Source organism: Poecilia latipinna, unplaced genomic scaffold (genome assembly GCF_001443285.1).
Source record: "Poecilia latipinna isolate Pla-1442-1.1 unplaced genomic scaffold, P_latipinna-1.0 Scaffold330, whole genome shotgun sequence".
Classification (NCBI taxonomy): domain Eukaryota; kingdom Metazoa; phylum Chordata; class Actinopteri; order Cyprinodontiformes; family Poeciliidae; genus Poecilia; species Poecilia latipinna.
This window is the reverse complement of record NW_015112946.1, coordinates 35,438-50,580: the sequence shown is the minus strand read 5'-3', so window position 1 is coordinate 50,580 and position 15,143 is coordinate 35,438. Positions and strand designations below refer to the sequence as shown.

At 43.2% G+C, this 15,143-nt stretch overlaps 1 protein-coding gene across 5 annotated transcripts; it reads left to right on the top strand.

The window, feature by feature from the left end:
• Positions 1-398: 398 nt before the first annotated feature.
• ncoa6 (nuclear receptor coactivator 6) lies at positions 399-14,903 on the top strand. Of its 5 annotated transcripts, none has more exons than XM_015035287.1 (17): positions 399-512; positions 3,852-4,189; positions 4,636-4,791; positions 4,887-5,009; positions 5,425-5,547; positions 5,642-6,433; positions 6,565-6,687; positions 7,003-8,296; positions 8,381-8,499; positions 8,651-9,180; positions 9,262-9,501; positions 9,624-12,609; positions 13,433-13,483; positions 13,601-13,631; positions 14,011-14,052; positions 14,290-14,423; positions 14,516-14,903. In XM_015035287.1, exons 2-17 carry the CDS (start codon positions 3,892-3,894, stop codon positions 14,560-14,562), a joined length of 7,089 nt encoding a protein of 2,362 aa, XP_014890773.1. In that variant the 5' UTR covers positions 399-512; positions 3,852-3,891; the 3' UTR covers positions 14,563-14,903. The 5 variants fall into 5 exon arrangements, with proteins under 5 accessions (XP_014890773.1, XP_014890774.1, XP_014890772.1 ...); XM_015035288.1 differs by having other exon boundaries at positions 5,425-5,553; positions 8,651-9,174; positions 9,265-9,501; XM_015035286.1 differs by having other exon boundaries at positions 5,425-5,553; positions 8,651-9,174.
• Positions 14,904-15,143: the final 240 nt, after the last annotated feature.

Genomic DNA, 15,143 nt, shown 5'->3' with positions numbered 1-15,143 from the left:
TTCAACCTCTGCTAATCTCATGTTATTTCCCCCCGTCCCATTGTGTGCTCATATTTCATATTTTTGGGGGCAGACTTTCTGAAAAGGGAATTGTCAAGAATTGCCGTCAGCATTAATTATGATCCATTTTTATTTTTTTGTCTTTAAAAAGCCATCAAAAAGTTTTTGCTCAACCCCATGAAAATTGGATTCACAGTTTATGAATAAACATTTGAAGGGATTGCAACGACAGGGAAGGAAAGGCCTATTTAACACACATACAAGACATCGATATGTAGAAAATAATATTTGAAAAAAATAAAATATCCAGACACACACGAGAGTTAAATAAAGCAAATTGTATGTTTGTTTTTTTAACGAAGTTGTTCAAGCTTTTACCACAACTGGAGTTTTATTTTGGAAAGCATCATCGGAAGTCGTTCTGGTAACCTGCTAACGAGAATCATGTTTTGTTAGCCTTCCTAGCAAGCAGATTTCAACTGGTTAACCATATTTCCTCACGATTATGTGTGGTAAGGTGTTTCGCTCTTACTAATTGTAAGGTGTGGAAATTTAAAATGAGTGAATTTTTCAGCTAAGCGTAGGCGCTTGAATGCATTCGTGATGAGTTACCTTCTCTGTTTGCTGGCTAGCGGTTGCTAGCTGGAATTAGCTGTAGTTGACGGAGACGCTAGGATGAACAGTTTTGACTTCCAATTTGTATATTTTTAAGCTGCATCACCCCAAACGTAAAGATGTGGGGTGTAGACATTGTCTACTCTTGGTCAAATGTGCACAACCGCAAATTAAGTTGTATATGAGCGTTTGCGTCGGGAATTTCGTTACCTTATATTTGCGTTAAGGCCCATGCTGGGCCCCATCATCATCATTCAGTCAAGCTGGACCTCGTTTAAAGTGCTCCATTTAAACCGTGTTATATTAACTGACTGGGGGTAGAAACCACACTGCACTGTACATCGATAAAAGACGCTTCTAAAATTGAGATATATCAGCTTTGATAGACTGAACATCACCGGTCAAATTGATGTGACCTACAGGTGTGTTTAGTGTGTGCTGCTTTAGTCATAATGTGATTTTATGTTTTTCTTCTTGCTTTCATTATTAAGAACGGCCTATGTACATTAATAAACACACGTCTATTCGTTTTAAATGTGCAAAATTTTCCACTGACTCTCGATTTTCCCTGTGTGGCCCTTCTTTGGGAATTGCGATCATTGTAAAAAAAAAAATGCACAGCTCCCTACTTACTGTAGATATAGTACTATACGCAGTTTGAAACTTTATATGTGACAGACTTATCCAAGTTTAGGGGTAATTTAGTCAAATATTTCCAACCTTTGAGTGTCAACAATGCGCAATTATGTTTCAGTTCACACGCACATTCAGTGTAGATTTTGGCCCATAATTTAGTCCAGTATTTGTCATTTTTACCAGTATCATCCATAGTCCAAAAATGGAGTACATTTTGGCATTCAACATGAAAATTCCTGACACCTGGAATATAACAGGCGTTTCTTAGTGCTTCTTAGTCCTTTGCCACATCAGTACCACACACACTGATATGACCATTACAATGTATTTGCGATGTAATGTGCAGCCATAACTGTGTGTGAGGTGGCAGAAGAGGGATTCAACACTTTTTTTTGTCGCTAAAGAGAATAATGTGGAAACTAAAGTAGCAACACTTATCAGTTTTACTACAGAAAAACTGGTGAGATTTATTTACTAATCCAGGAGTGTTGCCTTCCCTTTTTAAGCATTGTGGCTCCTTTAATGCTGCTTGTCTACCTGGGCATGCAACCCAACCAATCGACCTGCTAATATCAACATGTTGTGCTTTCGTTACTCTAAAGAGCAACACAGCAAATGGGTAATATCCTGTCCAATAAAACTACTACTTAACTTGTGGCTGTTAAATTTTAAGTCTTTGTTTTAAAATCGAAATAATGACGATCAAACTTTATGCATAAACTGTCTTTATAAACATTTTACTTTTGCAACAATTGGAATAATTGTGTTTTAGAGTTTAGGACAATATATTATGTTATTTATTTTGTTTTACACAAGCAAGTACCTTATTTGTAGTGAAATGCTGGTATTTCTACTCAATGTCAAATCCAGAGAATCTGTTGCCTGTTCATGCCTCCTTTCATGTTGTTACTGTGTGGACATTAAATGTAAAATACCTGATAATACTTGGTTTAGATAGACAGACTCCAGTGAATGATGAAGGGGATGCTGCTTGATTAATGACAGCCCCTTCAGTCAGCAATAATTCAGATATAGCTGAGTTCTGATCTACAGAGGGTCTCAGGACAAATAGTTCTGGTGTTATTGTGCACCAGGAAACTGCTTCCCTTCAGAGGCTGTGTGTAAGGCAGAGCAGATCTGTTAACACAATGCATGTGGGTCATCTGAAACGTCACCAGCAAATCTCTTGAGGAACAGAAAGTGAGCAGATCTACGGCTTCAGCCAGCACACTTAAGTCTACCGGTACACATTTGTTTGATATCCAAAAAATTGGCGAAGAAAAATACATTTACTAAATAGGGAAAAAATAAAAACACATCAGGTATTAAAAAGACACATTGGCTTCGGGTACAGAAAAAAACCCTGGTCAATTGATTTCTAGTCTTACTTTTAGATTTTTGGTTGATTGAAAACAGTTAAAGGAAATGTGCAAATTCTGTGAAATCTAGCATAATAACCCAACCATGTCAAGGATCTTTTAGTAGGATGTCAGACAAACAGTGTGATTTTATCCTTTTAGCTTGCTAATTACTTGAAGCAATATACTCCGTTAACAATATTCATCTTTCCTTTTGTATGCATTTAAGCACAAAAAGAAAACATTCCCTTCCATATTGTTATAAGCTTTTAAGTCTGTATTGCTGCTTTGATGTGGCAGCCATGTTCTGACTTTAGAGGACGTTGGTTGTACTGCCAACCTGGAACTGAAATAATATACCCTGTTGAGTACAGCATATATCAAGCTCAGGTTTAGGATTAAACCACTGCGAATGAGCCAGTGTTAATGCTGTAATCCGTGCCAGAAAAATGCGGGATGCATGTATAACCTTTTACAAGTACGTGCTAATTGTATTCCAACTACTTGAGAAATGTTGAGTCCTCAGAACTGCGCAGAAGGTTTTTCATCTGAGCTGTTGAGCAGCTCGATATTGGAAAAAGTGAGTGAGATTGTTGAATATTGCATTGATACTAATTGCAGTGAAGGCACAATTCCACTGCTGTTATTTTTCTTTCTGTCATGAAACTGCTCATCCTTCAAATCTTCATTCTTGGTCAATAAAATCGACATCTTCTCCAAAGGTCCAGGGTAGGAAATGTCCATCCTGCTGGTCAAATATAATATCAGTATCTGTGGCCACTTAGAAATTGTAGCCTACCAAGTTTGTCATGCATTCAGTCCCTTACTTTGTTATAAATTCTTTGTTTTTAGCCCACCTCCCCTAAATTAGGTCGTTTGATGCATTTTTAGTTTTTGTGAAGCGCTTTGTTGTTTTTACCTTTCCAAAGTGCAGTTTAAGTGTTTTTACGTATTTTCTTTGCAATTGTGGCTTTGTAAATATCAGTATTGCTTTAACAGTTGTTTATGTCAACAAGTCATTTCTGATTACCATTAACTCATTTTGATTAAAAAAATAAGCTGAGCAGTGAGCACCTCCAGTTCCTCTGTGTTTTTTTAATTAGGAAGGAATAATATGTTTGACTTTGTCTTACTTAAATTTTGTGTACTACGACCTAGTTTAGTTTAGTTTTTTGACATTTTTCTTGCTTTTTGTTTTTTGTAAGATGTTCTAACCTGAGTCTTTATTACATGTGACTGCAGCTTAAAACGGTTCCGCCGCCACTCCTAGTACAGGCGGAGGATGGCTCACCAACAGACCCCGCCTGACGTGTCCCAGAATGCTGAGCACCTAGAGTCTGATAACGATTCAGACAGAGACTCAGGTGTTGGGGACGATGCAGTCGAAGAAGCTGATAGTTGCCATGAATGCAACACAACTGAAGTAGACGAGGTTCAGAAGGCAGACGGGATGGAAGAGCACGGTGTGAAGGATGAGGACTCCACAGTATTTGTTGCCTTTCAAGGCAACATGAACGATGAGGACTTCGCTCAGAAACTTTACTTGGTTCTCAGCGGGATACCCAACATGCTTAATATGGGTTAGCTTTCTTTTTCTTTTTCTTTTTTTACATAGTAAATGTATTATTCAAAATCAATTTTCTTGTGTTTATAGTGGCTTATAATGGAAAAATGGCTTATTATGTTTCCTTCTAACTAGGTGGTTTTAACTTTCTTAAATTTTAAGGGCTTTCATTTCCTTGATAAGTGTCAAAATATAACATGTATGAGATTTTATATTAAAAGAATTTGCAGTGCGTTGCACAAGATATGCAAGCCCTAAAAACGTTGACAAGTCGCACAATTTGTTTCTGTGAGCTCTTGTATGTTCTAGACATTTTTATCTTTCCATCTTGTCTTTCTATAGCACATATGAGAAAAAAAAAACTACATTACGATTATATGAAATATATATTCTTGCATCACTTTATATATATATATATATATATATATATATATATATATATATATATATATCATCTTTTAGGCTCTGATATGCTGCAGCCACAGTGTGTAGAGCCTTGGAACAGCGTCCGCGTTACCTTCAACATTCCCCGAGATGCAGCAGAGCGTCTCAGACTGTTGGCCCAGAACAACCAGCAGCAGCTCAGAGACCTGGGTATTCTCTCTGTGCAAATAGAAGGTGACAGAAGCGTAATGCATCCATGGATTTCTTTGGAAATTTAATGAACATGAAAATCCATATTTACTGCTTTTCTTTTACATTTTAATGTCCAGGCGAGGGAGCAATCAATGTGGCTGTCGGACCAAACAGAGGACAAGAAGTAAGAGTGAATGGACCAATTGGTGCACCTGGTCAGATGAGAATGGATGGTGGCTTTCCGGGTCAGCCTGGTCCAGGTATGGGTTTGTTTAATTTTTTTCAATTTTGTAGCAACAGATTATCCAGTGAATGAGAAACTATATATTACAGAAGACATCCGAGTCTGAGCAAGTTATAAAAACAATTCAAGTGTTTGTTTTTTTCTTTAGTTTTATTCAGCATTAATTTTTTTCTTCTTAGCTATTGTTCTGATTACTTTAGAATATTGATTTTGATTGATTTGCTTACAATTCTTAGCAAAGTCTTCATACCCCTTGAACTTATTTACATTATGTTACATTACAGCCACAAACCTCAATGTGCTTTTTTGGGTTTTATGTCATGAACTTGCAGAAAGTAGTGTATGACTATGACAGGGGGGTGGGGTGGATATGTATGTTTTTACAGTTGGTGGCATAATGATTGTTCTGTTTTTTTGTTTTTTCCTCCAAGGCGGGGTAAGGATGCCCAATCCGTCGATGGTTCCACGTGGGCCTGGCATGGTGGGTCAGCCTATGTTGCCAGGCAGCAGCGGACAGATGCACGCTCGTGCACAGAGACCACCTTTACAGACAGGTTTAGGTCTTTATTTTCGCTTCATCTAATGATTGATGTTGGAATTGAGAATACATTACAGCACTTGCATAACAGAATTCCTCTGTTGTCACAGATGTGATGGACCCAATGATGATCCAGCAGCAGCAGCTTCAGCATCAACAGGGCGCTGCTCATGCTTCAGCCCCCATGTCTGCTCAGGCTGCTCATCACATGCATTCTCTGCAGGCAGGCAGACCAATCAACCCTGCCGCACTGCAACAGCAGCAGGCCCAGCAGCAGCAAGCTCAGCTCTCCCAGCTCGGACCTCGACCTCCATTCAACCCCGCGGGCCCGATGGGTGTGCCTCCTGGCTGGAATCAGTTGCCCTCTGGCGTACTACAGCCACCAGCAGCCCAAGGAGGCCCTGCCTGGAGAAAACTCCCCCCGCAAAACCAAATGGTTCAACGCCCACCGTCTCTGGCTACAGTTCAGACCCCCAACCACCCCCCACCCCCCTATCCGTTTGGTAGCCAGCAGGCGGGGCAGTTATTTAATGCAATGGGACAGGGACAGTTACAGCAGCAACAGCCTGCAGGGATGGGGCAGTTTGCTACGCCGCAGCCTAAAAGCCAACAGGCAGGTCCAGGTGGTGTCGGCGGACCACCCAGACCCCCACTGCCCCTACCGACAACGTCTGGACCACAGAGCAACATCACGGCCAAGTCACCTGGATCGTCCTCGTCTCCGTTTCAGCAAGGTTCTCCCGGGACGCCTCCCATGATGGCTCAGAGACCTACGACTCCTCAGGGGTTCCCCCAGGGTGTCGGCTCACCAGGCAGAGCGGCTCTCAGCCAGCAGGGCAACATGCAGCAAGGATTCATGGGAATGCCCCAACATGGGCAGCCGGGAGCCCAAGTACACCCTGGTGAGTAATTGTTGGTAACGGCTTCTTTTTCTTTTTGGTTTCCATGCATGTTAAAGGCTGCAATTTTGTCTTTATAGAACAATCGCTTTAAAGTTATGATTTCTAATGTAATGAATAATTACTGATTGCAGGCATGGCAAAGCGTCCTATGGGCTTTCCAAACATGAACTTTGTTCAAAGTCAGGTGACTGGCGGCACTCCAGGAGCCCCTGTAGCAACTCAGCAGCTGCAGAACCAACAAATGACTCACACAGGTAAAAAAATAACAATAAAAGAGAAACTCAAATGACACTACAGAAGGATGACTGTATGATTGGGGGAAATTGATCATATTGGTCTAATGCAGTGGTTCCCAAACTTTTTCTCCTGGGCACCCCCAGCAGTTTCCAAACATTTTCTGGGCCTCCCCTATGGATTATGGATTACAAATAGCTGTCTGGTTGAACAACATTTGTGAGGGGGGGAATTCTTAATTAATTCTTAATTAATTGTAATAAATTAATAAATTAATTTCTTATAATCCTTTCTTACAATCCTTTATATATATATTTTTTTCTGTTTCAATTCAGGAGCCCAGCCAGCAGCATCTACTCCAAACTCGATGCAGGGACCACCCCACGTTCAACCCAATATAATGGCTGGTCAGAGTAGTATGCCGGGTCCACCCCCTGGTACCACAGCTGGGGCTAGTATGGGCCAGCAGCAGCCTGGCCTCCAGACCCAAATGATGGGCCTCCAGCATCAGGCCCAGCCTGTGTCCTCCTCCCCCAGCCAGATGGTTCAAGGCCAGGGTGGAGGTCAGACTGTCCTTTCAAGGCCCATTGGTCAAGGGCAGAGAGGAGGGATGACCCCACCCAAGCAAATGATGCCACAGCAAGGCCAGGGGGTGATGCATGGGCAGGGTCAGATGGTTGGAGGCCAAGGGCATCAGGTCATGCTCCTGCAACAGCAGCAGCAGCAGCAACAACAACAACAACAAAACTCGATAATGGAGCAGATGGTTGCCAACCAGATGCAAGGAAACAAACAGGCATTTGGAGGGAAGATTCCACCTGGGGTTATGCCCGGCCAGATGATGCGTGGCCCTTCGCCCAATGTTCCTGGTAACATGCCTCAGTTCCAGGGCCAGGTTGGCCCACAACAGATGACTCCACAGCAGCAGCAGCAAATGGCTCAGATTCAGCAGCAGCAGCAGCAGTTACAGCAACAGCATCAGCTGCAACAGCTGCAGCAGCAGCAGCAGCAGCACCAACAGATGAACCAACAACAGCCTCAGCAGATCCCAATTGCTGGCAATCCTAATCAAACTATGGGAATGCATGGGCCACAGATGAGACTCCCTGCTGGCCATCATCTCATTCAACACCAGCAACAACAGTTTCAGCAACAAAAACAACAAGCTATGTTGCAGCAGCAGCAGCAGCAGCAACAACAGGCCGCTCAGCAGCATCCACATGTCATTGGAGATCCAAATAGTGGGACAGGGGAGTTAGGTGTGCAGCAGATGGTCCCTGATATGCAAGCTCAGCAGCAGCAAGGCATGATGGGAGGCCCCCAGCATATGCAGATGGGTAATGGTCACTTTCCAGGTCATGGCATGAACTTCAACCCCCAGTTTGCTGGTCAAATGCCAGTTGGAGGACCGTGTGGACAGCCAGGTGGCTTTCCTGTTAGCAAAGATGTTACACTGACCAGCCCACTGCTGGTCAACCTACTGCAGAGTGATATCTCAGCAAGCCAGTTTGGACCAGGGGGGAAACAGGGAGCTGGTGGGGATAATCCAGCTAAACCCAAAAAGAAGAAACCACCCCGAAAGAAGAAGCCCAAAGAGAGTGATGGACAGCAACAAGTAGAGGGACTTGGGTAATAACAATTATTTGTTACAGTTATGTTGAATGCTTAAACTGGTTATTTTGTCAAATGGCTCATTTTTGTTTCTCTCCGCAGTGGCCTTGATGGGACTGTTGGCATGGAAGATGCAGATTTGCCAAATCTAAGTGGGGAGCAGGGTTTGGGTTTGGAAAGCTCTGGTCAAAAACTCCCCGATTTTCCTAATAGGCCTACAGGTACACTTTATTAAAAAAAAAACAATTTAAGTTATTCAGTACAAAATTTCAATTAGTCAAACAATTATTACAGTTGCATACTCTTATAATTTCTAAAATTGTATTGTATTTGTTATTAAGTTATGACTATGACCCTCTTTGTTTTGAATAGGCTTTCAAAGTCAGACTGGAGAACAGAGAGTTCTGCAACAGGTACCGATGCAATACATACAGCAACAACAACATCAACAACAACAGCAGCAGCAGCAGCAACAACAACAACAACAACAACAACAACAACAACATCAACAACAACAGCAGCAGCAGCAACATCAACAGCAGCAGCAACATCATCAAATGCAGCAAATGCAACAGCAGCATATACAGCAACAGCAAATGCAGCAGCAAATGCAACATCAACTGCAACAGCAGCAAATGCAACAACAGCAGCAGCAGCAACAACAACAACAACAACAACAATTGCAACAAATGCAGCAGCAGCAGCAGATGATACAAATGCAGAATCTTCAGAATGCTCAGGCACAGCAAGGGATGCCAGGGTCACAAACACCAGGACAAAGTCAACCACAGATGCATCAGCTGCAGCAGCAGCAGCAGCAGCAGCAGCAACAACAGCAGCAGCAGCAGCAACAACAATCACAACAGCAACATCTGCAACAGCCCAGCCTACAACAGGTACACGTATTGTGTGACTTGATGGTATTGTTTCTTGTCAGCATCAGAAGCTATATCTCGTTCCTAAAGTTTGTCTCTACATTCTAGCAGCAACAGCAGCAGCAGATGATGATGATGATAAAGATGCAACAGGAATCCAAGAATCGCATGCCCATGCCCGCAGGAGGGCAACTCCCTCCTAGAAGTTTAGGCAATCCAACAGACGTGCAGAGGCACCCCGTTTCGCAGCAGGGAAACATGCCTGTAATGATTAACCTCCAAGGCCATGGTGGTGTCCCACCCTCACCTGACAAAGCCAGGGGGATGCCCCTAATGGTGAACCCACAAGTAAGGCTTAATGTTAATGGATTTAATACAAACATTTATATCTAATAATCAAAAGATAACTTTCGATTAAAAGTGCAGAAGTAATCAGAATTTTTTAAAATACCTTCTAAAATCTTTTCCAGCTTTCAGGTGCTGCACGAAGAATGTCTCATTCAGATGTAGGGCAAGGACCCCAAGGCAGTGGGTCTGAGGAGGTCTCCACTGGTCCCCACACAAAGCAAGACAGGCCTGCTGGCTCAGAAATTGGAGTTCAACCTGGAAATGGGACACAGCAGATGGTTTCCAGCCAGACTGCCAACCCTCAAATGATGAAGCAAGGTCCTGGTCAAACATCAATGCCTCAACATACTGGGGCCAGTCCTCAGCAGCAGTTAACCACTCAGCCCCAGCAAGGAGGCCACATGCCTGGCCTTCATTTTCCCAGTGTCCCAACATCCTCACAGAGCTCAAGACCCAAAACCCCAAACAGAGCAAGCCCTAGGCCGTACCACCATCCCCTCGCGCCGACTAATCGACCACCAAGCACTGAGCCCTCAGAAATTAACCTTTCGCCTGAGAGACTAAATGCCTCCATTGCAGGATTATTCCCTCCCAAAATTAACATTCCTCTTCCTCCAAGGCAGCCAAACCTTAACAGGGGATTTGACCAACAAGGTTTGAACCCAACAACTCTGAAAGCGATAGGCCAGGCTCCCCCTAGCCTAACTCTGCCAGGCAACAACAATAACGGCAATTTAGGAGGAAGTAACTCTAACAATCAACAGTCTGCTGGAGCCGGTGTAGGGGTTTTAGGTGCCAAGCAAGACAAACAGTCTGGGGGTCAGAATAAAAGGGCAAGTCCTAGCAACAGTCGTAGGTCGAGTCCGGCTTCCAGTCGAAAGTCTGCCACTCCAAGTCCAGGAAGGCAGAAGGCGACAAAAAATACCATGAATTGCCCTCCTCACCAGCAGCAGATGGTTAACCCACAAGGACAAACCATGATGCTAAGTCCTTCCTCTGTACCACAGAGTCCAGTATCAATGCCTTCACAAGCTGGCGGGGCCATAGAGACACAGCAGAGCCAGAGCTCCCTCCATGGTATTCATGGCAACCCTGTTGATGGATTTAGGGAAAATCAGGGAATAATGCCACCAGAGCAGCGACCAGTTGCTCAACCTCCAGCCCAGACACAGCAATTTAGAGATTTATCATCGCCAAGAATAAGCCCTCGTATGCCAGCACATCAGGTTCCCAAACCTGATGTTGAAACGCAGGCTAACACAGTTGACAGACCTCCAACACACCTAGCAACTGGACAGGACTCGGAGGTCTCACCTGCTCTTAGAGCAGCTCCAACATCCCTTAACCAGTTACTGGATAACGCAAATATTCCAAACAAGTCACTTCGGCCCTCGCAAACAGGGAATGACAACAACAAGTCTGCTTTGGATCCAGACAGACCTGTATCCAGCAGTTCTCAGAACGCAGATAAGTCAACGTCTGTCGTTACTACAGCCGCTGCTTCTGCTACTGCCGCAAATGAAACTCCAGCTGTACCTAGATCTGCTCTAGTTCCTACCAGTGGTTCTGCCTTGCAACCTACTTCAATTCCAAGCTCGCACCCATCCACTGCTGTAAACTCCAGTAGTACCCTTAGTCTTAAACACAACCCATTACCTAGCTTTGTAAATTCAAATGTAAATCCAGCAGCTACTCTTACCAGCTCAGTCTGCACTAACACTAACGCCAATCCAGGTCTAAGCACCTGTATGCCCACTTCTGGTCAGAACACTTTTGCCTCCTCTGTTACTGCCAGTTCTGCAGTAAACACTGCCAGTTCAGCTGTCAAACCAAGCCCCAGTCCAAAACCTGTGACCAGTGTTCAGTCAGTTATACAGATCCCTGCGTCATCTAGTAACATTTCCCCCAACCAGATAACAGTGTTTGTCACATCAAACCCCATTACGTCTGCCCCCACTTCACAGGTGCCAGCATCAATGGTGTCCACCATGGTGGCCGTCCCTAACAAGAACATAAGACCTCAAGACATCCGGCATCAGAGCTCTGGCCCTCGACCTGCACAATTTATCACCACTACACCTGTATTTATTAACCCAATTTTCCAGGTCCCAGCTTCCTCTGTGGCTCCTAATTCAGGAGTCGTATCACAGTCTGTTACCATGGTGGGGTCCTTACAGGTCTCAGCTGCAAACATCCATCTTTCTCATGCCCCTAGCTCCTCTCAAACAACAGGGGCTACAATGACAAGCGCTCAGTCTAACAGGAGTGGTCTTGGACAGGTCCACATAACCACTAGTATGTCGCCATCAGGGCCAGTTAGTACTCTTGTAGCTCCTCAGCAGTTTAACCAAGGAAGCATCAAACCAGAAACTCCAAGTGAAGCGAGTTCCTCTCTGAAATCTGCTGTCGCGGCGCATCAGCCTTCTCCCCACCCAGGCCCGTCTGCATCAGCTTCCTTTCAGCCACCTCTGGCTTCTCCACCTCCTTGCTCCAGCCCCATGGCTGTTCGAAAGAGTCCTGTGCCTCCGTCCCCTACTTCCCAAATGAAAGTAATACCCACATCAGCCACTGTATCCGTTTCTGGCAAAGGCGACTCCCAACAAACTACTGTAGAAAGGCCTCTGCAGGGTCATACAGGGGGTATCCCACAGCAGGTCTTTCTACATCCTGCTAATCAGACTGAAACACAAGCTCCTCATACTACTGTTGTTAGTTCAAATAATAATCCACCTGTGGTTTCTAATGAAATCCCCAGTCAAGTTACAGTTCCTCCTCAGATTGTTGGACAGGCTCCTGCACCAGTCTCGGTCCCAAATCAGCCACCGCCTGTAAATTCTCAAGCTCCCGTTGCGACTGCAGTTGGCTCCGGGGCTTCTTCCAGTGCTTTGCTTTCTACAGTCCCTCCCATACAATCTTCTGTAACATCTGTTCTTCCGATTGTTGCTGCAAGCGGACCCGGTGAGGCTTCCCACATCACCTCCTCACCTACTGGTATTCCCAGTGCAGTTCCAGCAAGCCAGACAGATGTCCCAGCTGCAGAACCTTCTGTGCCGCCGCCGCCACCAACAGCAGCAGCAGCAGCGGCTGAATCCACCCAGGCCACCCCAGGTACATGCCTAGCAAGCCATGAAAAATATTCATCTTGTTAATATACGTATTGTCGCTCCTGTGTTCATTGATTTTTGGATTTTGGCCCTAAATGGGGAAATTTAGGGCTATTGTCTGAAAATGCATATAAATTTATTGGCAGCCATAGCAAAGATTTATAAAAAATAAAAAGCATATTGCAGCACCATTATCTCCCAATATGTGTAAATTCTAATATCTGATCATTTTCATTTAATTTCAGTACATTAATGAAATTGACAGGGGAAAAAACTGGGTAGATTTTTTTATTATTTTACAGTGGGGTAGTTGTTACTACCCCTACTATGAAGATTCATAGCTATTAATGTACTAATAGATAATTAGTACATTATCTATCTTTATGTACTAATTGATATAAAGATGGATAACTGCAGAATTAAAAAAAAATCACCTAACAGTAAATAATTGGGGGATGAATAGAAATTGTCACATATTACTTAAGATTTAATTATGTTGCTAGAAAAGCTGATTAACTCATACAGTTTGAAAAATTATTGAGATACTTTTATTTTAAAGAAATTGATAAGAAACAGTTGTGCTCTGGGTTGTTTATTTATTTTTTACATTTTTGATATTTTCAATATGTTTAATTAAAGATGAGATTTTATGCAAATTTATTTGAAAACTATTTAAACATTTTATCACAGGGTTCCAACAAATTGATCTGCTACTATGCACATGATGCTGCTTTACTATCACACACACAGCTGCTTCTTGTAGCTTGTTAAACAATTGTGCGGCTAAATGTTTTCCATCACTGTAGATGTTTCTCCTCATGTTTCAGCACCTCTGCAGCCAGATGCCTCACAGGAGCCTCCCTCGACTGAGAAGACGGGTAACTGATCTTTATTTTTTTTATTTTTTCCTTTCAGAAGAAAAAAAAAAAAAACAAGCGTTAACATTTTTGGAAACTTTAGAGTCCTAATAGATCATTTGCTCCTGTGTTTCTCAGGTGAAGACACGTCAGCAGGTTCAGAGCAGGGGTAAGGCTCCAAAATTATCGTTGCTGTCCTCTCTGCTTGTTTTGGGTGGCGGGGCTTCTAAGCTGTCCCCTTTTTTTAACGTTAATTTCACGGAGAGCAAAACCAATCTTGGGAGATTCTTGGGGATTTCTGTCTCCATTGAAACAATTTGGAGGTTTTTTTGGTTGGCCATTGGGGTACGTGATGAGCGAAGGCCTTCGAACTTGGTATGTATGATTAGCATGAGATTATATGATATTTAAAGCATGTCAAATCAAAAGGCAGATCATTACCACATGGCTGTATCTCCACATTGGGATTGTCATGATATGGTGAGGTGGTAAAACTGTTTGTTCAGCACAGTTGATAGTTTACCGCTGTTTTTCCACTTCTATCACAGATGGGCAAAGAAAAGAAAGACGCCCATCAACATAGTCCCAAGGTATGTATTTTGACATGGTTGTGCTGCAAAGGCAGAAGCAGTGATCATGTCGACGTAGTCGGTGGATGCTGTTGGGATGAAGATGGACAGTATCTGTGGTAGATGAGGAAAAACAGCAGAGTCCTCGTTGGTATTACAATGTTGAGTAAAGCAGAAATGGTTGCTCGTTAGTAACAGATCCACGTCCTGTGTTTTTTTCCTCTCCTTGTTTGTTGTTTGTCTTTGTGGTTCTCCCAGAGCTGCTGTGGAGAAGCCCAAGGGGCCAAGCAGACGGAGCTCCCGAGCCGAGAAGGAGGCGGAGGAGGAGCCGGCGGTAGACAGCGGCATCAGGAAGAGGTCAGCCAGGCCTGGAACCAGTGCTGCAGTTAAAGGTACAATAATCACCGAAGTGACGTTTCAAAGTCGGTATCTTTCACATAAGACATTCTAAAGTTTTCTCTAACCGACGTATTTGGTTTTACAGAAACCGCAGCGAGCCCCACCCAAGCCAAACGAAGGAAGTCTAAATAGGCACAACGGTGGTTGTTTACCTGTGAACTGTACTGTAAATGTTTTTGTTTTCTGCTGTGAATCAGTTGACCTTAGTTTCTCTGGCTCAGTTTAAAACTTAAACTAGAGGAAGATACTATGTACAGATTGTTTTATGAAAAAAAAAATAAAGCTATTGTTTTGTTGACGCTTATATGTGTGATTGTAGCTAGAATGTGTGTATACAGTTTGTGTGAATGTGCTTTTTTTTTCTATTAAATGCTGGATTAATCATGAAGATTGATAATGAAACTCACCATTTACTGTATGATTAAGTTGTAAAATCAAATTAAATTTTCTACTGCTTTTGTTCTGTGAAATGACATGCTGGTTCTTTTTGTCAATTATGTTGAATTTGATTTCAGATTTTTTTGTTGCCAGAATTGCTTGTGCTTACAACTGTGTCCTGTCTGCCCATTTGATGGTTTTTGTTTGTCCGAGATGGGGTCGCTAAGGTAACGAGTCTCCAGTGACATTCTCCAGCTCATTCCAAGTTGCTCTTTGGCCAGAATAAGTCCTTTTAGTGAGTTCTGCGTTTTCCTGTAGGATTTGCATAGAAAATC